Source organism: Poecile atricapillus, chromosome 3 (genome assembly GCF_030490865.1).
Source record: "Poecile atricapillus isolate bPoeAtr1 chromosome 3, bPoeAtr1.hap1, whole genome shotgun sequence".
Classification (NCBI taxonomy): Eukaryota; Metazoa; Chordata; class Aves; order Passeriformes; family Paridae; genus Poecile; species Poecile atricapillus.
This window is the reverse complement of record NC_081251.1, coordinates 111,469,221-111,495,158: the sequence shown is the minus strand read 5'-3', so window position 1 is coordinate 111,495,158 and position 25,938 is coordinate 111,469,221. Positions and strand designations below refer to the sequence as shown.

The window sequence follows — 25,938 nt, the reverse complement described above, 5'->3', positions numbered from 1 at the left end:
GGCCTAACAAAAACAGAGATCTTGTCTGACAGCATCAGGGTAACAATGGCATTTGCCATCCCCTCCAGAACAGCAGGGTCCTCAGCCACCCCCATACACAATCCAGTTCCTGCTTTGGCTGCGTGTCAGTCAGCTGGTCCTCTCACTGCAGAGATGGCAGAGGTCTCAGGAGCCTGGAATTTATGTAACACAACAGTGGAGGAGAACAGCCTACTCCTTGGGCTTCCTATGGCTCACACTTCCAGGAGGAACTGGACTCACTGTCCACGGGGAGTAAGAAAGTGGTTTGTCCAATTCCTCAGGCTGGGATGGACATGGAGAAGTTGGAAAGCATGAAGTGGAAAAAAATAAAAATAATTGAAAACCCCGGAGTAGCTACAGCACAAATAGACACGGCTGTGCTGTGTCTCACTACACAGGTCAGTAGGAAAGAAGATGGGCTTCTTATGCCTCGTTAGGACAAAACTCATCATGACTTCCCCACTTGAGCTCCCCAGCACACACATGAATCTAACCCACAGCTTTGAAACCAATATTAGTCATGCCAAATCTTTAACCCACTTCCAGTGCACCCACTTCATAATAAGGTAGACAAAACCACTGTTTTTATAGTTACCGCTTTTTGCCTGCTTGGAAACTGTCAGATTCATATTTTCAAGCTTCTCTGCACTGCAATCAGTACACTTGTTTTGTTTTTTTATTTTTAAACTGAAAACTGGGACTCCAAGTGTTTGTAACTGCAGGAAGAAGCCAAGCTCACAGAATTTTTTTGCAGGAAGTATAGGTATGCTTATTTCCACTGCTTCAAAACAGAAATCTTAAATTCTGTATATCTGCCAAGTTAAATCTTTGTACCTGATTATTTAACACTGCAGTAGATGAGTACTCCAGACTGCCTAGGCAAAAAGAATGGAAGCTTGCACCATGGTTTATAAGGAACACACAAAAAAGATATACAATAAAACTGCCATCAAAAAGGTACAACTGCTTGAGGCTCTTTATGCACACTCTAATCACCTAGAGGACATTCAAAATCAGGAAACTGGCATGAATATATATGTATTTTAGCAACTAAGGTTATAGATTATCTGAAAACCAGGAATTTGGGACAGGTTCCTTGCTGTGCAATGCCTGCATTTACCCTCTGTTGCACATATAATATCCTTACTATAATTTTATTAGTTGTACAAGCACACAAGTAAAGGAAGACCTTATTTATGATCCAAATATGTCAAAAATATCACATTTTTGAGCAGATTAACAAATTTGATTCTCAGCTGTAGACGTGGTTTGTACTCAACTAAAGATTAACATTTCCTGAGCACTGCTTTTCCTGACTAGAGTCCCAAGAAAAAAAAACAGACCAACAAACCCCAAAACATTTATGTACAGTTTTATTATACATGCACATATATGAAAGCAAAATAAAAATTATGAAAGTCACTGCAGTGGACAACCTCCCAGAACATATTTGGCTGATGCTGTGAAGACTGACAGGACAAGATGGAACACAGGTAAAGTAAAGCAGTCCAACTGAAAAGGAGGAACTCCTCCTAACTGAAAAGGAAGAATCCAAATTAATTCACTTGTAATGTCTTTGAGGTTGAATTTGATCTTTACTATTAGTTTCTATCATTTAAGCAATCAGGTTGTTTTTTGTTTTGTTTTTTATTTTACCAGAGTGCAGCAGCTATGATTTTTTATTGTGGTTTGATTCCAAAATGGAATTTTCTTAAAGAATAGAGAAATATCTCACCCAAACTCGCAGATTTCCCGATTTTCTGATACAGATCTCAGAGACTGGTTCATCCTTTATCCTAACTCTCAGAGCAGTCTAATGTTCAGCAGCCTTCTTGTGGTTCATACTCTACAATCACAGCTGAAGAGGGCCACTTACTGCCTCACATGTTGCTGTGTATAAAACAAAAGCTGCCTGCACACTATTGCCCTTTTAATCAGATTTTTCCAGGACCTTTCTGCTGTGTTTGCCACCACAATGGTTCAGATGCCCTCCTAGGAACAGCAACGTACATGCACAGTGGGCATCTGAGAATCTGGAGAGACTGAACATCACTTGAAGCAGTTCCCTAAAAACATCAAGGGACAAAGATCAGTACAACAGGGCTTGGACTAATAATAGTCAGGTTACTACTGGGATGAAGTGAATCAGATCTTCAGGGAGATCTAAGGAGCTTGTCAGGCATTCTATACTTCTGAATATCTTTCACAAAGTCAGAACAATGTAAGGAGGGAAAAAAAGGAGGGCACTGATTTGGGTTCAAAATGGGAACTACCCAAGTCCCGAAATACAGACAAAACACCTTAGTTATTTTAGTGAAAAAACAGCAGGATTTAAAAACATGTCTAAATTCACAAGATCACTGACAAAGAGTATTTTTGAAAATTTTACTTCAAAAGGTTGGATTAATCTGGATAGAAAGCACAAGCAACATTGGTAAACAGTTGTAAGAAATAAAGAATGAAGAATGCTCAACAGCCATTTCTCCAACAAATCACTGGGCCAGAAATCCTGGTAATTTATTCTGTGATTGCTCATAAGTTCTTGTATTCCTGAGGAGGCAAGCCAAGGAATTTTGTGTCTTTGTGCACTGCAGTCTGAACAGAGAATTCCCCCTTTGTTTACAAAATATCTGTATTAAAATAGTTAATACTTTAAAATAGAAAAATGCAACAAAAGTCAATAGCACAGACTGTAGCAGAGGTCACTTTGGCATTTTTGGTCTCCAGCAACAAACCCATCCTTGTTTTGGCTGGCTAAGCCTGGAACTCTCTTGATCAACTACTTGACCAAGCACCTTAAGGAGTCCTGCGGAAGGTAAAAGCAACTATGTGTCCTGAAATATTTTTTTTATATATATATATATATATATATATTCCTTCTTTTTCCATACAGTTCTGTTCTCCACAAGTTTCTTACTTGAATTTTGAACAGAATTATACCAAAAATTTCCATTACCTTCAAATACACCTATAGAATATATTAAAAATCCTTGTAACTGCTATATAGTCATTTTAGGCAGCCACTTAATGCTCTTTCTTATTAAGCAACCTTTAATTTAATGAGCCCACTCAAAAGGAAGTGTCTAAACACTCAAATTACAGAGCACCAGATCTTTCCTCAAAACCCCTGCAGTAATCCTATTTTCTTCATATCCTTGGATGATTGAGTAGTGCTTCACTGTATGTTAACCAGGCATAAGTCTGAAGAGGCAGATATCACAATGCAAGAGTCTCAAATCAATCCAATCAAGTTCCTGCAGTGAAGCTGGTTTAGTTAATGATTACTTTAATCTTATCTATATTTCCTTTCATGTTAGACATTCATTTGCTCTGTACTATTGAAACAGCAGTAACAAAAAGGACTTTGCTGTTTTGTTTTGCTTTATCTTCCTCTTCGTGCCAAACTGCCATGTTTTCGTTACAAGAACACTTCAGTAACAAAAATATTTTTTTCCCCAGATTTTTTTTTTCTTTTAGCAATCAGGTTTTGATTACTAGGTTTTGATTTAGGTTATTGATTACTGCATTGAATTCTGAGAGCTGATTGAACAGTTGACTTTTGTCAGTTCTGCCCTCAAGATTCCCATATTCAGTTAACAAACCCTGTGGAACAAACTAACCAGGGAAAATATAAGGACACTTTTTTTCTCCAATGAAATTCTGCTGACACAATACACTGATACAGAAAACACCAAAGACACCCAAGCACAGGATCAGCTACATTGATAAGACACCTCAGCACCATTGGCAAAGGAGATGTGCACACAGAGAAAACATGCAAGAAATTGGAGAGGCAGTTTTTTTTTTTCCAGAGGAAACTATGTGTTTCTGGCTCTGCTAGCTACAAGAGAACTAAGAAAAACAAGTAGGGGCAGCCTGTCGGCCAGCAGAGAGGCTGGAGCACACAGGAAGCTCAGCAAGGACAAAACAGCAAACACCTTCCCTTTCACAGAAGGCTCAGGACGAGCAGGAGCCTGTGCAGAGCTTCCCTGGCTCGCCCTGCTCAGAGCTCACACCAAGGAATCAGAATCTGTCAGAACCAAGAGCACTGCCTGGATGTGGATTGACAACATCATAATGACATGTGTAGCTCTAGGCCAGGCACAGAAGCATTCCGGCAGCTGAGTCACAGCACTAGGGAGTTGTGAGTGGGTGTGAAGTAGTTAGAAAACCACAAGCCTACCACAGGATGACAGTCAGAGATGACTGTGGGTTTTTGCTTTGAACCAGTTTGTGAAGAGTGCAGATATCTGAATGCCGCTGTTTTACAAAGGTGATGGTTGGAACCTTTTGTAGATTGTGTCCCTTTGGCTGTAAAGTCACAGCCACTTTACCTGTGAAGTACAGGAGGCAAGGCAAGGACATGGAGTGATAGGACAAGGAGGAATAGTTTCCAACTGACAGGGAATAGGTTTAGATTAGGTGTTAAGAAGAAATTCTTTACTGTGAGGGTGGTGAGACACTGGAACAGGTTGTCTAGAAGAAGCTGTGGATGCTCCATCCCTGAAAACATTCAAAACCAAGCTGGAAGGGGTTCTCAAGCAACCTGATCTAGTGGGTGGTATCCCTGCCTGCCCACAGCAGGAGGCTTGGAACTAGATGAGCTTTAAGGCCCCTCCAACTCAAACCATTTCATGATTCTATTTTCTGATTTGCTTGAGCCAGGAGTACTCAGATGCTGCATGTTACATGGCACTGCTCCAAGGCTGAATTATTATCCTGCCTATGACAGAAGCACTGAACACATAGAATCACAGAATGGTTTGGGTTGCAAGTGACCTCAAAGACCATCTGATTCCATCTCCCCTGCCATGGGTAGAGCCATCTTCCACTAAATCAGGTTGCTCAGAGCCAAATCCAACCTGTCCTTGATACAAAACTTTCAGTGGAAGAAATAGCACCCGTCATCCAAAAACTGTAGTAGACTCACCTGACCTTACGAAAAAAAGATGGAACCCATCCCAAACTATCATTATGGAAAGAGCTATTTGCATTCACACTGGACAGACCAATGCAGTGGATTTCTATCTTCTCTGCTTTTAAAACCATTAAAACCCCATGATTTTTGGGTAGATCTTAGAAGAAGATGTGGGTACACTGTGCATGACTTCATATATTATTTTTACCCTTTTCAGGCAAAAAACCCAACAGACTAGACATTTCATAAAATGTTTTTCATCCATCAGGACTTGCTTGAGATGAGATTTGTTGAAACATATGGCATAACAGTACCTCCTAAACAGAAGTATTTATTAAAGAAAACAGTTATAAATATAGCTCCAAATAAACAGCTTTCAGCAAGAAAAGCTCTCCAGCTTTACCTCCTTTGTTTATCCAGGCTAGATCTTCCTTGGAGCACTGTGTACCACACAGACAGCCAATGGCTGAATATTAGTGCAAAATATTAGTGTCTTTATGGTTTGCTTAAAACCAACTTTAGACTGCTCTGACTCCACTTTACCAAAAACAGTCCTTGGCCGAAGCAAAACAGCAAAACAAAAAACTCACTGAGAACAGAATTGTTCATTCCAAAGGAAGTAACTAGAAAGATGAAGGACAGACTGACTGCTGGCATGGAAAATGGCTCAGACATCTGTTCAACAGCTGACCCACACCCACCACACAATGGACTGAAACATCTACAAATTAGCTACTGAAATCCCCAGTTTATAGCTCAGTATTGTTTTAGTGCAATAAAGGGCTGTGGGTTAAACTGTTGGAGCTCAGCAATGAAAGCACAGGGACAGGCCACAGCACTGGGGGTTCTGACCTCTTTGGTCTCACTACTCCCACCCACCAGCCAGAACTAAAATATTTAGAGAGCCCAAGTTCAACAGCCGTGTCTTGTACATTTAATATTACCAATATAAGTAATACAGAAATGTTTCACTGGTGTATTGGGATTAAGGGAGAAACACTGCTAAGGCCTAAGCGGCTCTGAAAATAGGTATGTGCAGTACCAAGAGAAATGTACATTTCCAACCCAACTTTATCAACATTACAAATTTTACAAGCACTTTGGGCAAATGAAACCGAAGGACTGGGTCTGAGGTGCTTGCCTTACCACAGCAGTCTGCCTGCACTCCCATGACAGCATTGCAGCAAGCCAGAGTAATTGATGACTTAGCTTTATCATAGCAACCAAATTCTTCAATTTTTTTTTTTTATATAATTAATTTTACTAAAACCAGATAGGGTTTGAAGGGTTGAGCACCCACTTTCTCTGTCCTTCACTTATTGCCCATCTGCAGCTGACAAAAGTGTTAAAGGATACAAATAGCAGAGGGAAGAAAAGCAGAGCAGCAAATCTTTTCTTTGATTTGCATAGTTTCTCCAGGCATAAATTCAGCAAAAGGCACAGATTTTCTCTCTAATGGTTTCCCTAGTCTAACAATTTGCAAAAGAAGATAAGTCTAGAAGAATGGAATCTTTCATCCTTGCTATCAAGGGCATCTGAAAGGTTTCAACCTTTAACACAGCATGGTCTTCAGTATTAATTTCACACACAGGTATAGGAGAACCATGATATAAAGCTGCCAAATCCCAAATGCCCATATCAAACAAACACTTACTCTTTAATTCATAAGGATGTGGATGTAAAGTAGAAAATTTCAGGCCCTCTATAGGCAAGATGTGAGTTTAGGACTCAAGAGACAAAAGATCAAATACCACCTCTTCCCACCTAAGATGAGACCTACAGCATTCTAAATTAGGCTGCTTCTTCTTCTAACCCATCGGGAAACCACATCTCCCTACACTTGCTCTGTTGCAGGGATTATCTAAGTGAGCCTTCATTGTGCCCTTTTTCTTTTATATGCAGACAGTTCTGGCTGAAGAATATTTTTTGTTTCCTTTTTTTAATAATACCTGGAAATAAACATTTATGTCTTCTTCTCATAAGGCTATTACAGAACAACTCCAGTCTGGAGTGCATCCACTAAGAAGCATGTGCCCTGGGTAACTTCACCTGTAAATCTCTTTTTTATTCTTAAATAATTTGTATTATGACTTACCATCTGATGCTGGGAGCTCTAGAAGAGATGGCATTGAGTCTGACTGGGTAGAACAGGAACACCTAGAGAACTGAAGAACAAGACATGCACATCTTTCATGCAATAAATCTCTCTGGCTTCCCAGCTCAGCCCTCTGCTCTGTCCAAACACAGATAAAAGTGACCTCCATGATCTCATATTCTTCTGACCAAAACAGAGACTGAAACCCTCTCACTAAAGTATGACCCAAAGGCTCAGAGATAGTCCATATAAACACTTTTGGATTTCATCCTGCCACGTCATTATTTCACCATGGCTTTTAGTCACTGCTCCTAAAACTCACACAAAGGGACTCAGTCCTAGACATACTCCTTTCATTTTCTGAAATCTCAATTTAGTGCATTTGCTTTGTCCCCTTCTTCTCTTCTGAGCCAGAGTTTAGTGCCTCCAAATAAAGACAAACCTAAAGAAACTCACATTTAGGCATTACTGAGAAATCATCCTGTGAGTATCTGTTAAAACTGACAATCCAGATGCAGCCTGACCCAGAAGTCCTTAAATTGCTGATTGCTAGAAGCTAAAAGAGCAGTCCAGGAGAGTTCTTGCTGTTCTTCCCTCAGCACTTAAAAGGCCACTGTAGAGAATGAAGATAATTGTATCTCAGCTGAGAGTGTGCTTACTCTGTGTCTCATCAGCACTCCCATCTTTTGAGGGCAGAGAAAATGGTCTTTTTCAACTGTGTCTTATTTTATTCTTCCTGTATTCAAAAGGTGTCAAGAAACAGACCAAATTTTCAACATGGTGGTGGGGAAATGACACCTCTTTATATCCCAGAACCAGAAAGAAACAGACATTTCTAAGGTCTGGCCCAAATTTTGAATATTCCAATTTTTAAAAACTGGAAAAAAATCAAGATTCTCATGTTTTCTTACCTTACAAGTCACTGTAATCCCAGCATTTAAAGAAAAGGAGGCAAAAAAAGCTTAACACAGACAATAAAAATAAGCACACTCTTTGTAAAGGACAGAATTTCATCAACTCAGCTCCTCCAAGCTAAGCTGAGTACTCAGCACTATGACAACAACCTCCTGGCACACTTGAATTCAAGGCCAAAAGAAACCAGTGAGTATTTGTGCAGTCTCTGGGAAGGCAGCAGATCCCACACTCACCATCTGGCTGGAGCTCTTTGGAAGACAGGCACTTCCCATACAAAATTTCCAGGTTCTCCATTCGAGGTCGGCAGGCAGAGCACAGCCTGCCTCGCTCTGACAATAACCAGAACCACGCAGACCTTCAAATTCATCACACCAGGAACCTTCTGTTGAGATAATTTTGTCAACTCTATTCATTACCAATGTGTCCCTGAGGATTCTGCCAGGAAGAGGCTAAAGCACAGCGTTTCTGCTTCTGGGTGTTTCATTATGGCACAACTTCTCATGCAAGTGACTTGCCCCTTGTTTATCTAATGGAGATAAACATCTTGTTCAGCTGGAACTTCTGCCGATAGCCAGAGACCCAGGCAGGGCCAATCTTTTGTTCCTGTGACAACTACTGAGAGCATGTTTGGCTAGGAATTTAGATGCATTCTTGATTAAACATTAATGAAACACAAGTGACAAGCATGTGAGACAGAGTTTGGCCATCTTAACCCAATAAAGTTTAAGCTTATACATAAAATAAACTGATTTTTTTTTTTTTGTCCAGGTACTCATTCTACTACACAAACAGTTAAGACCATACTGTCCCTGCTGAACAACTCAATGTTTTTACTACCTGAAAATATCAATCTAATTCTCTATTCAGGGAACCTTACTACACAGTTATGATAAAATGGAGTGTTTTCTTTCCACCCTGTAGAGAAATAATCTCTTGGACTGTAGCTCTAAATCCACTCTCCTCTGTGTTTCATGGCTGTTTTTTAAACTGTATTTGTTACAGCTATGGAATTAATTTCGTGCCTTACAATTACTGCTGGCTTTGCCAGTCACAATGCCCAGTCATCACTTAGGCTGGCAAATATTCTCTATCTGAAGCTATAAATAAATATAAGTATTTTAAGTCCTTTAATATCACCTGCCTGGCACCTTGCAGCAACTACTAGGTATGACCAAAGCATCATGGCAAATAAATCCCTATTTCCCGATATTGCAAATCATCCTTGGAAGGCTGGTATGCACATTCAAGAGACATTTCATATTAATCTGTTACAAAGATAACTATCTCCAACACTTTTCACTATCCAAAGTTTCAAGCAAAATGCCAGAAAAATGGAAATTCACCTCTGCTTTTCTGCAGAGGTACAACTATTCCCCCTAAAATGCATTTCGATATCATAAAACTTATTTTTCTCTTCTTGTTTTGATGTAAAAACAACTTTATCTTCCTTTCTCTACAGGCGCTAGATTCGGACAGATGCAGTTCTGGATTACTTTATGTCCATAAGTCATAATTTTAAGCAACTAGAAGTAACCTATGATACAGAAATAATCTTATTTTCTACTCTAGTGTCTTTAGGGCCAGTGGCAAGGGAGGTTTTAGATCCCCTACCAGTGTGCAGACCCAACCAAATGCAAATTCTTAAGACTGCATTGAATACTCACAGGACCTCCTGTGGCATTTGTTGATGCTTATGTTTCTTTTTGTGTTCAGGAAACTCATTTTGCCACCTTGCCATGAGATTTTTGACCTAAACCGTGCAAAATATAGTAGATATAAAGGCACACAAGATGTGTCTGCTTCAATGAGCACTACTTCAAGAAACTTAAAACTTTCATTCTAGGCTCCTATATGAATTTAGCATAAATTTAACAGCTGTTATGACAAAAATGTGAACACTGCAACAAACTGCTCTTTCAGACTATTTGCTGTAGTTTGCTTAAAATAAACATAATTATAATATAATCTTAAAACTCCTAGATCAGTTCAGCTATGCAACTGCATCTTCTTCTTAGTTAACAGAGAGCCTCACTGTCTTAAACATACACCAGGCATAAGGCATGTATTGCTGCTCATTGCCCACAGCTCTTCATAAACTGGTTCCACCTCATGCCAGCATACACAGCTCCAAATGGAGACAGTCCAGAAACACAGTATTTCTCTGGTACTTACTCCAGCAATCATCAGTTAATCCCAGAAATTCTGTAATTTATTCCAACTACTTTTTTTAATGCATTATATTCAACCTGAGCAATAATGCCATGCATGAGTTATTCCTGCAGCGAAGCAAACTCCTTCTCTGGGCCCAGCTAAAAACTGGAGTGACATCTGCTGTTTCACATGTAGTTTCAGAAAGATTTTTCATTTAGCAGCCATTTTGGTTAAACAGATGCAACAGACCTTCTTAACACCTAAAACCTGGACATGTGCACTCACATTCCCCTCAGAATTCTGCTCTTCTGCAAAACACTCATATAAAGAACTCCTTGAAGGGATTTTACATTCACAAAGACATCAAGTGCATACCACTTCTATAAATTTTAGTTTATGCTATAATATTTCAGTACCCAAATGAGGGTTTTGCACAGCAATTTTTGTTATTAGAATCTAAAATAATTTCTCTGCTGCTTTGCTTTGGAGATGAGCTCTTAATTTGGAAAGGCTCACTCTATACCAATAAAAAAGGAGAGGGGACTGGATTATTCAATATAGGGTTCAAGTATTCCACTGTCTTAGCATTTTGTACTATATTCTTCTAATTCATTAATTTCAAAGGTAAGAAACAGCAAGGGCATCTTCAGCTGTCTTAGCTACTACCCAAATAAGCATGTTTCAGCTGAAAACAACTTTTAATTAGAAATGTTTCCAGCTGTAGAACATTAACACATCTGACTGTCCAGGCCAAACAATTTATGGGACAAAACAGAATAATTTATGGACAAATTCATATTTACAGGTAAAGTACCATGACAGGACACTTCAAAACCTGATTCACCAAAGATATCTGTGTCAAACACAAAGCATGGGAGTCAGGGCACTGCTGTTCACAACTACACAGCATTTCAGTGATATATGCACAGGCAGTTTCAGGACATGCTTCCTAGGATCATGGTTTTAAATATGCCAAGAGAACTAAACTAAAAATCTAATTTTCCTTTCCTCACCTTTGCTGGCAATCCCAAAGAAAAATTACAGCATGCCAGGATTAAAGTATGCAAAACCGAGAGAAGAATTTGTCCTACCTTTGTTAGTTACTTGCTTGCTTAAAAATGAAGCAATGGAAAGCAGAAAAAGAGAAAAAAGGCTGTCATAGACAGACAGCCATGTCACAACTACTTGCTTAGCAGGCACAGTGCTGGTGCAAATTAAATGCATTAAAACTCACTTTTTGGAATTATCTCACAGACTGCAGCACGCGTGATGATGGAGGGGCCATGGGTCAATCCTCTTTCTCTATCCCATACATGCTCAAACCACTCCTGAGGAGATTTTATGGGTGTGGGTAGGTGGTCTTCCCATTGGAACTCCCTCATGAAATGTTGCTAGGCCATTCCCCTTTTCAAAGATGCTGGGAAGCTCCCCAGTCCTTCAGCACGCCATCGACCCTTGGCAGCTCCTTGGAATCTGTCTCTGAGGGGAGCAAGGTCACAGCTGCCCTGAATAACAACCATCAGGAACCATCAGCTTTCTATCAACCTTGTCAAAGGGAAGTCAGATTTTTCTTTGTCCGTGCTTTTTTCGAGGTCAGCTCACAGGCTGGCTGATCTCCAGGTTGTCTGTCCCTCCTGAAGCAATCACTGCACAAGGAAAAACCCAATTTTCCCAGGACTAAGCTTTGCTGACGGCTCTAGTGCTCTTCCCGAGCCCCAGGTTTTGTTAAACCCAGCGATTTTTCCACACCCTTCAGCAGCTTTTGTGAGGGCTCTCAAAATGGCTCCCTGTGAGGTACCTCAGGAGCTCTGTGGGGGAGCAGGGGGCTCCCACCTGGCTCTGGCAGCCGCCCTCGGCCTGTGGCAGCTCTCCTTAAACACATCAAAAAAAGGGCAAAATGACACTTGGAAGAGAGGAATTTAGGGGAAAAGTGTGGGAAACATGGCAGGAGAGGCTTATCTGGACCCAGGAGTTTTTTCATCCCATTTTCTCCCTCTGTTGAGCTGAGGCGTGAGCAAGTGGTTGGGCAAGCACATGGCAGGAGGAACATTAGTTTCAATGAGTAATAAATGAGGGTGAACTAGTTTTGCTTCTGGCTCTTAAAGTCACAAAGGTACACAAAGAACTGAAGGTATCACAGTCCCTACAATCCCCTGAAAAAACATTTCAGCCATTTCTGAGTGCACCATCCATCAGCAGGGCCTGCATAGCCCACACGCAGATGGTGACTCAGGATCCTTTGGAGTCATTGCCACACATTAGGGAAATAATTTTCCCCCAAACTTCACTCCTTTTTTTTATCAGGAGTAATATATCAGTCTATGAATGTCATAAAGTGTTAAAGAAAAAGACTAGATTTAATGGTTTATAAAAAGATTACCAGTAAGGAATAGCTGTTGATATCGCAGTGTTGCCACACAAATGCTCAGCAGACATCAGGTAACAGTATTAAAATAATAAGCAGCTAGTATTTAATGTATATTTAATGTGTACCTGAAGAGAGCTGATGTTGTCTGGACAGAAAATAACAAGCACACTAGTAATATTTGCAGAAGGCAGACACACACAGCTGGGGCCTTCCAGGCACATGATAAAAGCTTGAATAAAAGCTTTTCATGTGCAAGCAGATATAAAAGCTCGAGTTTATAAAGATGTTTGCAGTAAGGTATGAAAATATAATGTGTTTAATGCTTAGGTCAAGCAGCCCAATCCTGGAACCTGTTCTGCAATTAATTTTATTGGTGCCTGGAATAATAACATGGTGGCTCTGCTTACATACACTATGACTACATTTCTGCTTCTAGCACAGAGAATAAATTTGTATATGCTTTTGAGCTTATGATGTGCAAGACTAATTTAAACCAGGCAATGCATACAGACAAAAAGCAAAGGTATTACTTAACTGAGAGCGTAAGATCACAGTGTTACTAGTCAAAAAGCTATTTATTAGTACTGTGCAACTTGTCTCTGCTGGCAAACATAGAAATAACTCATATTTACAATAATTGATAAAACCTACTAATATTCTAGAACTAGCCATTGTAATATGGCTTCTCAAAAAGTCTAGCTGGCAGATGGTAAGCATGCTGGAGGCAGTCCCTTTGCAATAAAGTCAGACTGTTTCTGGATCTTCAGAACAGCAGTAAATGCAGATCCAGTTAAAGTTCTTCCTACAACATTGACTGACTCAAAGATATTGATTTTTCTGGGACTGAAGAGTGTAATACTTAAATGACTCAGTTCACGTGGCACTGCTGAAAATCTGATAAATACCACATTTTGCTAACCAGCACAGCAAAATAAGAGCACAAGTAAGATTCAGGAGCAGAGGTTTTGGGTAAGGTGAATTGTTTTGTACATGCTCTGCTGTGCTTGTGATATTCCAGGCACTATTTTCTTTACAAGCTTTGACAGCAATCAATACTCTCAACTAGTACAGCTCTAACACTGTAATGGGTACTCAAATACTCAATACTCAAAGCCTACCAAATACTTGAATTAAAAAAAAAAAAAAAAATTAAAAAAAATTAAACAAACAAACCGGTGTTATGCTACCAATATAGTAAGGTTAGATTTTCCAAAGTCACAAATCTGTTTCTAGCCTATCTTCAAGGATTAGCATCATATGAATATCTACTCTGAACAGCAGAGCAGACTCTGAAGACACAATGCAGTAAGGATTGCTGACATGTCTGACATTGCTGATCTTGAATTCCAACCATTCCTGCACACAGCTTTAAGGTCACATTTCTCTGTGCGTGTGTACTGAAGATGTAAAGCCATAAATCAGATTACTGGTAGCAACAATGATGTACTGTTGCTGGAACTTCAGAGAACAAGAAAACGCATCCAGGTTCAATATAAAAAAATGTGGTGTTTTACCCAAAAAAATAATTAAAGGAGTCTACATAAATTTTGATCAAAGTTCCCTTAATGAAATGACTCTAATATTTTAGCAAGTATTTGAGTTATTTTAAAATCTCTCTGTGTTCCTGTGCAGCGAGTAGTTTCTTACTTTACATCTGGATCTTAGAACGCTTCACCCATAAATCTTTGTTCCCATTTTATAGAGAGAAGAATAGACAAAATTATCTCAGATATGGTTCAGAGTGACTCTACAAATTCACAGATAAGAAACACAATCAATGAAGAACAGGTATTACTCATTCTTAACCAATGCTAAAATAGTAATATTTAATGGTGCATCTGCTTGAAATAAGTCACAATAAATAGAAATAATGATCCCTTAATTAATCAGCATTTTCTGGTCTTCAGTTTGAAGTCTCAAGTATCAAATGGGAACAGAAATACCAAAAAAATTCTGAACTGAGGAGCAGCTATATTACACTGGCATCTTATGCTGACCTGAGTGATTATAATATCAGCACTTCTTTTTTTCTCCTTCTAGGCCTGGAGTACAAACAAAGCTCAGAAGGCTGGAAATGAATGTTTGTACCTCTTGTGCATTATCAGTAGAATTATTAAAGTTTAAATTAATCTGAGCAATCTGTGGAAATCAGACATGACTGAGGTCATGATCAGAGAACACTTGTCTCCTAATACTTACATAATGCTAATTTTTCCCACTGAACTTCAAATGCCAAGGGGAACAGGAATAAAACCATAGTGGCTTCTCGGAGGCATTACAACTGAGGATATTTCATTCTGTCAACTTTAAAACACAGGGGGAAACCAAACCATTTTTGCATCCAAATTTTATTACAAAACATCAAAGTTCAAAGAAGTTACTTTATCTTGCTGTTAGATTGAGTCAAAATTCTTTTCACTTGGATTTCAAAAGTATCCAAAGTTGTGCTCCTCCTACACCACCCCTTAAAGATGAGGCAACACTAAACACTAAAGGTTCAAGACTACTTCAAGACTACAACTCAGAACTGAACCTATATTGTCCATAAACAGCTGAGCAAGCTGCTTATTTATCCTTTTTAGTCACAGTAGGAGACAAAAGTTCATTATTATTAAAATTATCTATATATGAAAAAAATCTTTAGGTATATTCAGGTATAAATGAATTTTTAGCTACTTATGAAAAATTAAATTTATTTTTTTCTTTTTTAATCTGTGACTTTCTTTTTGGGGGAGAATAAAAACCATTGTTAACTCTGATTCAAGACCTGTGATTCGACCTTCAGATACTAATACAAAAGAACACTCACAACTACTTCTATTTGAACATTGTTTTAATTTTCACTTCACAGCTGTAGTCACTAAACTCAACATTTTCACACTGCTTAACAAGCTGCTATTATAGGAAGTAAAATAGTGTAATTCAGCACTCTGAGCTGGAGAATCATAATTAGATGAGGTATAACCAAGATTCCTCTGTGCCTTAAGATACGCACCATCATTTGGCTTCATTATTCCTGATGTTTTCATATAGTTCATGGCATATGGGAGGATCAAAATATTAAAGCAACCTTTTTAGTAACCAGCTTTCAGCAGCCTCCATTCTCAACCCTTTAACATTCTTACACAAGTCCCCAAAGGATGCCTTACAGCACTGAAACAATCATTTCAGGTCATAAAAAGATAAAGAACTTTAAATAACTCTCTTTATTTTTTTCCCAGTGAGAAAATGATTACTTATGTTCTTAAAATTAAAAGGACTTTGTACAAAAGGTCTGGAAAGATCTGGCTTTAATTACATATTTCAAAACCAAGTTATACATTAACAATTTTACTGCTTATATGCAGTAAATGAATATAGTAAAACTTAAGAGATCAGGAAAAAAAATAAGCAGACTAGACTACAACTGACTCGGATGTTTTCTGGAAACACACCATGAACAATTTGTCCCTTGTGACTGAAAACAAAGAGGGAGAAGGAAAGTGGCAAAGAAAATGAGCTTAAGCAAGAAACTGTAACACCCTTTTTGATCTTGCATGCAAGCTGAGAATGAGAAAAAGTTTTGATCATTCAGTCTACAGTCTTATTTAAAGATCAAAACAATTCTGAGCAGCTTAAAGCTTTACTTCATTAAAAGAAGCCATGCACAGTCCAAGAGTTAATTGAATGGCAAGTGGGACATTCTTTCTTGCAGCTTTGCTAAAATGATAGAAACTTCATTATAGACTGCCCTGTATTCCACAGAAGACAATCAAGGGCCACTTGACAAAAGTTTTTTCCACCCAGTCTGCCATTTCTTTGCAAATCTTCTATTACCTACCTGCTACCTTTAAGAGCTCCAGGTTGAGTTTTTATAACTTGTTAAATAAATGACATATATGAATTAAAATCCTTCAGCCATTTAAATAGAAACTGCATACACATATGTATACAGTGACAAAAACTTCAGAACAAAATTAAAAACAAGTGGCTCAAGGTATCTGCTAAGCCTTTTTTACCCATAATTAAAAATACCAGTGATAAAATTCTGCTGCATTATTAAAGTCTCTTTGAATGTGTAATGCTTTTGCTGAGACTGTATAAATTCTAATACATAACATGTTTTCTCAGCAAGTGAATCCATTTTGCCCATTCCTCTGAAGATGCCGCAGAGCTAAATGACATTCAAAACTTTCCTTAATGCAGAGGGAACAGGTTGAACATTTGAAAATGCTTGAGATCACAGTACATTAACAATGATAAGAATATTCAATGGCCAACTGTTGAATTTAAAGTTTCTGTCTGCTGTCCACATTCTAACCTATTCAAATATCTTAACAGATTATACAATACCCTGCTTTCAGTTCACTGTTGTCTTGCTATACAACACAAATCAGATAAGATCAGAGTTAATTTTGATCTTCAATTATATATGAAAGATCTAAAATCAGGTTGGCTGTCTCCAGAGCTACTTGCAGGCCACTGCACTTGGCAGCAAAGCAATCGAGAGTCAGGTGGTCAGCAACCTTTACTGAGGGCCCTTTAGGGCAGGCCTGTATAAAAGGAGAGCCAGACTGGCATTGCAAAAACCTCCAGCTGAGGTCCTCTGTGTTACCATTCATTCCACAGCCACATTTTGAAACTAAATCTGACCACTTGGAGACACAGGGAGAACCTGATGGAACAAACCAACAGTGTCCATAAACCATGTCTGTAAGAATTTCTTCACCATCGTGACTCAGAGAGCGAGCTACAGACTCCAGGGAACGGCAAAACCCGTCAGCAACCAATTGGTATTGTGTCTGAGAACAATCTAGGTCTTTGAAAGTGCTGGCAGGCAGACTAGAACTCTAAAAAAGAAAGCAGAACCAGGAAAGCAAAGTTAGAACTCTGTTTTACAGAAATAATTTTAAACATGTATCACACGGCTGCTTTTTTTTCCCCCCAAAGCAGATGGTTCAGTTCTAACTAAAAAATGTTTAAGTCATGATTATCCCACAATAGGAAAGAGTCAAAGCAGAGTTCTGCATTATCATCTTTCAATATAAAACTCTACATATTTTCAACACTTAAAAACATACAATTACTATAATAGATACCTAAAGAAAGATCAACAACTACAAATATAGCATTGAGTTCAAAAGATATAATTAAAACTGAGTGCTTCAAATAGACTCCTTTATTTTGCATTAGTAGCAAAAATGCCACATTAATGTAGAAAGAGACAAGTGCTTTAAATATTGCAGTGATTCTACATAAATTCTTGTTTCTTAAGTATATTAAGCATCTTTAAAACCTTTATGTCTTATGTACCTTGTGTCTTATGTATGAAGCCAGGTGAGTTTCTGTACAGCCCCCTCCTAATAATGCCAAAGGTTCCTTCACTGTTAACTGTAACACGTGTTCCGCAGTTTCACAGACACGCTGAAAATCATATGAAATTCTTGTTAGACATACCACAATTAATGGGATTTGTCCCCATTGAAAAAAACACTGGAATAAAATTTTCACTAGTTTCTGGTACAGATTCCATAAACTTGAATTACATGCGGATATAAAAGCCGCTGAGGGATTTCCAAGACCATGTTCACTTAATGAGAAATTGTCTTTATTTTTCCACACGATGGAAAGGCAGAAATAAAAAGCTGAATTTTAATCCTTCTTTTTTCAAAACAGGGCTATATATAAAAAATCAATCAGTATCAGTGACGCTTCCAGACCAACTATTCAATGTAAAACAATGCTTGACTATCATTGTATGTGTTGCTGCTGGCTTTTTGCTACGCAGTTTTGATTTTTATGTTCTCATAGACCAAGTAATGAAAATGAAAATATTTAGCCAGCACTGGCCTGAAGTAAAAAGTACAAATATGTAGCTTTGTAACAAACAACAAAACAACTTCCTGTATTAAAACAGAGGCACTAAATGAACATGACAAGGATTTTGAAATTCTGGAAACAATTTATGTACTGAAAAAATTATGTTTCTAAACACAATGTACTTAATATTTCTCAGTATTTTATTTTTCCATTAAAAATGTGACCTTCCAAGGAAAGATATAAAGAGAATTTGCCTACCTTCAACTCATCCCACGCTGTTTCACTTCTGTTACAGAGTATAAGGCTGCAGATAACTGTGTCCTCAGGAATTAGATGTAGAAAATGCTTTGAAGCAAACCCCTCAATGCGCAAATCTTTCAAACTGCCATAACAACCAGGAGACAATGAATGTATGGAAGCTATAGGCTGTGAACCTGTCAATTAAAAAAGGAGAGAACAGTATGTGGTACCATCAGAACAGCTAGCTGTGATGTATTTCATACAGCAGAAACTTTATTCCTCTTGGGTTTTTAACTTATATACATTGTTCAATGCCTGACATTCCAATTCACACAGGGAATCATAGAAACCAACACATTTAGAGTGCAAGACTTGGTGGCAGTTTGAGATAAAAAAAAGTAAGTTTCATTTGCCTTGAATCAGAGTTTGAAAATAAACAGTTACTGGAACTGGATATCCCTCCTGCAGCAAGCAGTAATAACACCTGTTGTATGCCACCATCAGGGCCTGTAGAAGACCACTCTCACCTTGAAAAATGGTTTTCAGACTAGAAAAGAACAACTCTTGCTCAGCTGCTAAGGTAGGATACAGAGGGAAATAAGAGGCTCCTGGCTGTGCAATGATACCACCCCAGGTAATGTTCACCTCCCAGTGAAAACTCCAGGACAATGGTTTAGAGCAGAGAACTGGCCTGTTACCTGTCATGCGGCCCAGGGGCTCCATCAGAGACAGCCCAGCCCTGTCCACAGCCATGACACCATTCTCTTTCAGGTACTGCTTCAAGGAGGGATGCATCACTTTCTGGCACACTACAAGGCCCACCTCATCCTTAACCAGCTGCTTCCCCACATTAAGCAACTGATTCAGCTCTGACACTTCCAGAGAAACTCCGTGCTGGACTGCTATAGTTCCTTCCTCAGGGTTAAAGCCATCACCCGACATGGACACACTGAAAAGTGCAATCTTGATCATGTCTGAACCAGTCCTTTTGACAGCAAGTGGTTTTTCCAACTGGATTTCTGGTGTTTCTATCAGCAGTCCAGGAAGAACTGTAGAATCCACAACTCTTCTACCTTTCACAGGTATTATCACACACTTCCCTAAAACAGCATTAGTCCCAACATGACATGGAACAGTAAATATAAAAGCCTTTAAAACCAGTGAGGTGAGATGATCAACTTCAGTTTTATTAAGCATGCAAGCAGGTTTGCTTGTTAAAATGCTACGTACCAAACAAACAAGAGTCTCAACACTGCTAAAATCCACAGATACCCGGCAACCACAAGCCTCAGATTTCAGGTGGTCCATACACAAACTCAGAAGATGCTTGCTTATTTTAATGACAGTAAAAGGTGCAACATTCAGGCTCCTGAAATTTTCAATGAAGCCACAGCAAAGAATGGCAGTGAATAAGCCACAGTCACTGAAACGTGACACGTGGTTCCGTACAGAGGCTGTCAGGACACGCAGCACGGGCTGGCTGACGGAAAGGTGCCCCAGGAGGGCTGAGGACTGGGAAGTGGTACAAACACAGCCCCCCACACCATTGTGGAGCTGTTTGAGTCGACCAGCAGGACCGTAGGAAGATTTTAATATTCCACTCAGCAGAGACAGTGACTGACTCACTGCATCTCCAGTTAAAGGCTCACTAATAAATAACGGAGGCTTTTTAGCTTCAAGGCGAGACATTTTGAAGGCAAGATTTTAATTCTGGGAAAACATTTCATTTTTACTTGGAACTACAATTCATTGCACTTTGAAATTTTAAGAGCAGTACATTTTAATTCTTCGCAGGTAAGGATTATTATTTTCACTGCAAAACAGTGTGTATAACATTCCTGAAACTACTCATCACAGCTCTCTTAAAACGAGGCTTAAATCATGTTGCAAAACTGATAGTGACAGCAGGAAGCTATTTCATTCCTGACCATCTCTTTTAGCTTCTGAATGAGATTGAGCAGACTTTTTTGCAACAAAGTTTACAACCATGCTTCCTAAATGGACACCTATAAGTGACAGTCCTGCTACAAGCAGAAAGTTCTTTCTACTCCAGGTAGTTTTCTTCATCTTTTCTGGCAACAGTCACAGATGAAAACCTTCAAGCTTAGTAATACCTACAATAAAAATCAGAAAGATATTAGAATAATCTTATGAAAATATGGCATAGCTTGACCTATTTTAGTTTTCACCAAAAAAGCCACAGAAAGACAAATACTGCATCAAAAAATAATTTAGGTTGGAAAAGATCTTTTGAGTCTTGCTGTTACCTCAGTGCTGCCAAGCCATCACTGAACCATGTCCCCAAGTGCCACATCTATGCAATCCACTAAACACCTCCAGGAATGGTGACTCAGCTACCTCCCTGGGCAGCCTGTGCCAGTGCTTGACAACCCTTCCTGTGAAGAGTTTTCCTAATAACCAATCTAAACCTCCCCTGGTACAACCTGAGGCTGTTTCCTCCTGTCCTAGCACTTGTTACTTCGGAGAAGAGAATGAGCCTCACCTGCTGCAGCCTCCCTCTCCAGGTGCTTGTAGAGAGCAATGGGGTTGCTCTGAGCCTTCCTTCCTCCAGCCTGGAGACCCCCAGCTCTCTCACCCACTCCTCACAGGACACTGCCCTTCTTGGGACTCATTCTGCACCTCCATGTCCTCTTTGAAGGGTGGTGCCCCTCACCAGTGCCCAGCACAGGGGACAATCACTGTCCTGGTCCTGCTGGCCACACCACTGTTGGTCTGGGCCAGCATTCCCTTGGCTACCTGGGCACATGATGGCTTGTGTCTAGCTGCTGTCACCAGCATTCCCAGGAATCTCTCCAGCCACTCTTCCCTGTAGCTCAGCATGGGGTTGTGACCCAAGTGCAGGACACGGCGCTGGGCCTTGTCAAACCTCAATTGGCCTATACATTCTATAATGCTTTTTAACTGAGAAAATCTACTAATATGATTTTACTACAAATACAGAGAGTACATCAATTATACCTGTTTAATCATAACTTCAATTCTGACCACTGGTTTATACTGTTACCAGAAGGTTTATAAGTAGCAGGCTACCATAAATGTCACTGAATTGCACTGAAGTATCAAAACTACAGTGATAGCCACCTGACTTTACTCAAGAACGAAAGAACTCAACTAGTCAGCAGTGCTTGCCAGGCAAGAGAAACAACAGCTTTTAATGTTCAAACAAATTTAAGAAATCTGGCTCAAACAAAGGTTTCTTAAATCAAGATGCCCACAAAGTCTTTCAGTTCTTAAAACAGTAAAACAAAAATCAATGTTTATTTATGTTTCTATGTAAACTCTACAGTATTTACACTTGTACTTCATTTAGTTTCATTCTCTACTGTAATCACCATCCCCACCAACATGGAATATCTTACTATATACAGTCACAATTATTTCTGGACAGTTTTAAGCTTGAAAGGACACTGTTATAGATCCAGCCACAAGAGCTTTATTGCTGTCTCGAAGTTATTGGAGCTTGTTTTAAAATACCTTTAAGAAGTATAATACCCTCACTTAATTGTTCCCACCATTTGGGATTTAGCAGTAAAAAGTAAACTTTTTTTGAGATTTACGATGCACTTTTTGGGTCCAAGTAGGTACAAAAAAATTAACTCAGTTGCAAAGAAGAATAAAACTCTGAAAGACTAAAGTTAGAACACCAAGGCTGTATCTGTTTGAAAACTCTCAATTAATTCATCTTCTCCCTCAATGACACAGATCCAACTAATTAGGAAACTTACCCAAAAATCAAAGTACTAATACTATTTTTCTTTATTTTTGCGATCTCTTTGCATCATGATTGCCACAATCCCAGGTTCTGGAACAAAATCCTCTGTCTTCACTTGGAAAATAGGACTGGACTTCAGGTAATACCAGCCCCAGTGCACTAGCCCCAGGCTAGTTCCCATAACAATCAGAACTTTGTTGTCCTTCCAGAAGGTTTTAAGACCCATTGCACACTGGCATCTACCTAGGTAAAGATAATTTATTATTTTAAACATATTCTAGAAATACTTTTGTTTTTACTCTATAGTAACAACACTGAACAGATGAAGCTGAATGTTAATACCTTTAATTGCAGTGGAGCAGATGACTAAAACACTAAACAAAAAGCCTTACTTTGTGAATCTAAAAAAATAAAAATAACCTCAATTCAGACGTTTTGAAATGTTAATTGCTGCAATTTGCTTCGAGCTTTGGCATGCTAAATCTTAAACACAACAAAGCTTTATCTAATTACAAGCACTACTGCTCAGATGGTAAATATCTGAAGCCCAAAAGCAGGTTCAAAATACACCTTCCCCCCTAGAGCTAATAAAATTCAATGAGTTGCTGAGTTTCTAAGGGAATACAACACTCTGTAAAGGAATACAGAACTTTTAAATTGCAGACAAAGCAAGGTGCGATGCCTCTGAAACCACTTTACCTTTGTGCAGCTTTGCCTGACCACCTTATGGTACTCAGAAGCGGCACCATTACAAAGAGAATAATAAACTAATTCTTATATAATAAGAACCTGGTAAAAACTTCCATGGGATTTCGCGCGTTTACTCGGGTTTTACACCAAAATACCTCACTGGTTTGAGCGGCTACAAAGCTGTAACTCGGAGAGGAAATGCTCCTACACCACCCATGCCGCTAACAGGTGCAACCCACCCTACCAACCACCCCTCCACCATGCTATGGAGCCCTCACAACCCGCTCCTCCTCCTTCACCGCGACCCGGCGACCTTGAAGCGCGGGAGGCTGAGGGGGGCAGCGCCTCCCTCGGGCACAGACCACGGGCACGGCGCACCTGAGGCTTCTACCCCGCCGGGAGGGAGGGAGCGAGCGAGGAAGGTGCTAGCGGGGCGGCGAAAACTCACCCGGCCCCTACACATTCAAACGCGCCCCAGCAGGAAGAAGAAGGAGCGGAAGAAGCACGACCCCGGACGTGCCGCCCCTCCGCTCCCGCCATTAGCCGAGCGCAGCGTCACTCGCAGCCCGGGCCCGCCCCGGTCGCTGGCGGCCATTTTGCGTGCGGGCAGCGCGGGGCGGGCGGCGGCGACGGGCGCGGCCATTTTGGGTAGGGCAGAGGAGCGGCGGGGGGCGGGCGCGTCGTGGGGAGGGTATGGCCGCTTTGTGCCGCTCGGCTCTTGCGGCTGCCCCCAGGGCTCCAGCCCCTCTTTTCTCCTCGCTTAAATCTCTGAGGGGATGCTCTGAGAGCCGGGGCTCTGGCGGCGGTGCTGCTCGGCTTCCACCGAATCTCATCCGCTGCCTCAGCCTCTCTGTCCCGTTCCTCACCCCTGTCTAGTCTGGCCAGGCACTGTCCAGGCTTAAAAATATGTGTGTACATATGTATCTGTCTACCTCTGATTTTTCTTCCTTGCATATCTGCTACTGCAGCCCCTCCGCCTTATACCAGCTGTCTGAGACTTCCTGTGGGCGGGCTGAAGTGCCCCGGCCAAAACAAATTCAAATAACTTTGTTCCCTGACCTCCGCTTTTTCTTAGCTCTTCTGCTGTCCTGTATTCCCTTTTCCTGTATTCACTCTTGTAAGTACAAGAAATACTCCTGTGAATACAGTAATACTACTCCTATGTTCACTCTTCTCTCTACTCCTGCAGTCGCTGTCAAGAATATCTTGTTCTATATTCATATGTTAATGAACGGACTTGTTTTCAATTGTGTTTATGCTTGCAGAATTTATGACTGTACCCAAAAGACAAGAATTTAATGCCTGATGTCCATGCAGAAAGGAATATAACCTTTTAAATTGTATAGTAATTTTTCATTGTTAATTGCTTTCAGCTGTCCCACGAAAGGTAAAAAGTAACAGTACCTGTTTGTGATGGCCCTCTGATGCTCCTCAGAACTTCTCGTCCCTCTAGTTCTAGGCAGTTCTGTGGTGACTGGGTCATGTTTTTGAAACTGAATTGTTGAGCCTTAAAGGTGAATGGGCAGTTTATGAATGAAGGAGTGCAAATAACAATGAGGAGAAAAGGTGCTGACTGGCTGGAAGAGTATTTTTTAAGGGTTCAGTGGAGTAACTAGCAACAGTGTACATAGAAATCATGAATGGCAAATGGAAAAATTGTGGTGTGTCTTTTCAGAGCTAGAGATGCTTTACTGGATGTGTAAGTAGCTGAGCCTTGCGCTGCTCATCCCAAGCTTAGGATCCACTCCCAGAAACTGACAAGTGCTGGACAGGAAAGTTCAGAAAACTCCTCTTGTAGGTTGTGATAGTTCATTTTGAACTACAAAAATGGTTAATATCAACATACCCTACAGAGTTCCTTAATCAGTGTTTGTTTGTTTGCTGTTTTCAGGTGTCCCCTCTCCCCACAAGTGCTAAAGGCACCTGGCAATGGGCAGTGGGTGAAGTTTGCTGCTGTATCTCCAAGAGTGTGCCAGGAGTATTCAGTTCCTCATCCCTCCCAAGTTCTGCATTTCCTCACTACAGGAAGCTGCTTCGTTAAGGTAAGATGCTGTTCATCAGCTGGCAGAGGACGCCTGAGCTTGCTCTCTGGGTGACCATGTTTTCTGGCTTCTCCTGAATATACACTGCTCTGTTTGACTCAAATTTAGGAAAGAAAAATATTCTGCCACATTATTTTCTAAGTGCGTCTCACTCTAGCCACGGACAACCTATATATTTAATTCTAAATCATGTCTTTGTGCACAGGTTGTGTCAACATTTTAGGTCTTGGAATGCTATACATCCCACATCAGGACATATCTATACATATATATGTGTGTGTGTGTGTATAGTTTAGTGAGGGGTTTTTGTGCCATATTTGCTTGTCTTTGTATATTCTTATGCAGAGTTTACTTTAGAGGTGTGCAACAGAAAAAGCATTCTGTGAGACAGAATCTTACCGTCAAACAGAAACAGTTGTAACAGATCTGTGTTTTTGGTGTTTGGTTTTTTTAAACACAGGAAATAGCAAAGTATTTTGAGGGTTATTTTTTTGGGGCTAGTTTTTTTTCTTGAACAGTTGATGAGTATTTTTTCTCATCTTCTGATGTCTTAGTATGGAGTATTTTTTCACCTGTGTCACTTTAGTGATTTCCCTGATGGTTCACACATAAAATATTTTCCTTTTTGTTTTCTGTGGATTTGCTTACATTTTGTCTGTCTGCTGTATTTCCTTTGTCTTATCTTTGTGGTCAGTGCAAAGAATGGGGTAGTTGGCAAACTCCCAAAGTCAGCTTACTCCCAGGAAGAGCAAACTGAACCAAAGCTAACTTTTCTTGTGCATCCTTTTCCTTTTTATGTTTTTCTTCTATTATTTTGTAAATTGTATTTGGAGGGGATTTCTGCCTGCCAGCAATTTTCACATAAGTAGTAGCAGACGTGTTGCAACAGTACTACTCTGGAAAGTAAATTGTTACCAGAAAGAAATCAGTGATGCCAGGATAAGTTCAGCTGAATTTACTACGTGA

General features: G+C 39.9%; 4 protein-coding genes across 8 annotated transcripts in view; 1 reads left to right on the top strand and 3 right to left on the bottom strand.

Annotated features, from left to right (window-relative positions):
- Positions 1-15,656: 15,656 nt before the first annotated feature.
- Positions 15,657-20,196, bottom strand: MKKS (MKKS centrosomal shuttling protein). Its single transcript, XM_058833876.1, has 4 exons — positions 19,206-20,196; positions 18,526-18,701; positions 17,761-17,871; positions 15,657-17,297 (listed from the first exon to the last, which is right to left on the bottom strand). The coding sequence occupies exons 1-4, from the start codon at positions 20,194-20,196 to the stop codon at positions 16,857-16,859; spliced, it is 1,719 nt and encodes a 572-aa protein (XP_058689859.1). The 3' UTR covers positions 15,657-16,856.
- Positions 20,193-20,574, bottom strand: LOC131576863 (uncharacterized). The gene has a single exon (XM_058833883.1). The coding sequence runs from the start codon at positions 20,572-20,574 to the stop codon at positions 20,425-20,427; it is 150 nt and encodes a 49-aa protein (XP_058689866.1). The 3' UTR covers positions 20,193-20,424.
- Positions 20,193-23,516, bottom strand: LOC131576861 (uncharacterized). 2 transcript variants are annotated; one of them, XM_058833881.1, is made up of 3 exons: positions 23,379-23,516; positions 22,254-22,479; positions 20,193-20,621 (listed from the first exon to the last, which is right to left on the bottom strand). In XM_058833881.1, exons 1-2 carry the CDS (start codon positions 23,468-23,470, stop codon positions 22,275-22,277), a joined length of 297 nt encoding a protein of 98 aa, XP_058689864.1. In that variant the 5' UTR covers positions 23,471-23,516; the 3' UTR covers positions 20,193-20,621; positions 22,254-22,274. The 2 variants fall into 2 exon arrangements, with proteins under 2 accessions (XP_058689864.1, XP_058689865.1); XM_058833882.1 differs by having other exon boundaries at positions 22,254-22,483; positions 23,309-23,403.
- Positions 23,517-23,939: 423 nt separating this feature from the next.
- Positions 23,940-25,938, top strand: part of SLX4IP (SLX4 interacting protein) — an 83,305-nt gene continuing 81,306 nt past the window's right edge. For all 4 annotated transcript variants that reach the window (XM_058833878.1, XM_058833880.1, XM_058833879.1 and 1 more), the window contains exons 1-2: positions 23,940-24,047; positions 24,822-24,972. The gene's annotated coding sequence lies outside the window, so the exon portion shown is untranslated. The remainder of the gene's footprint in view (positions 24,048-24,821; positions 24,973-25,938) is intronic.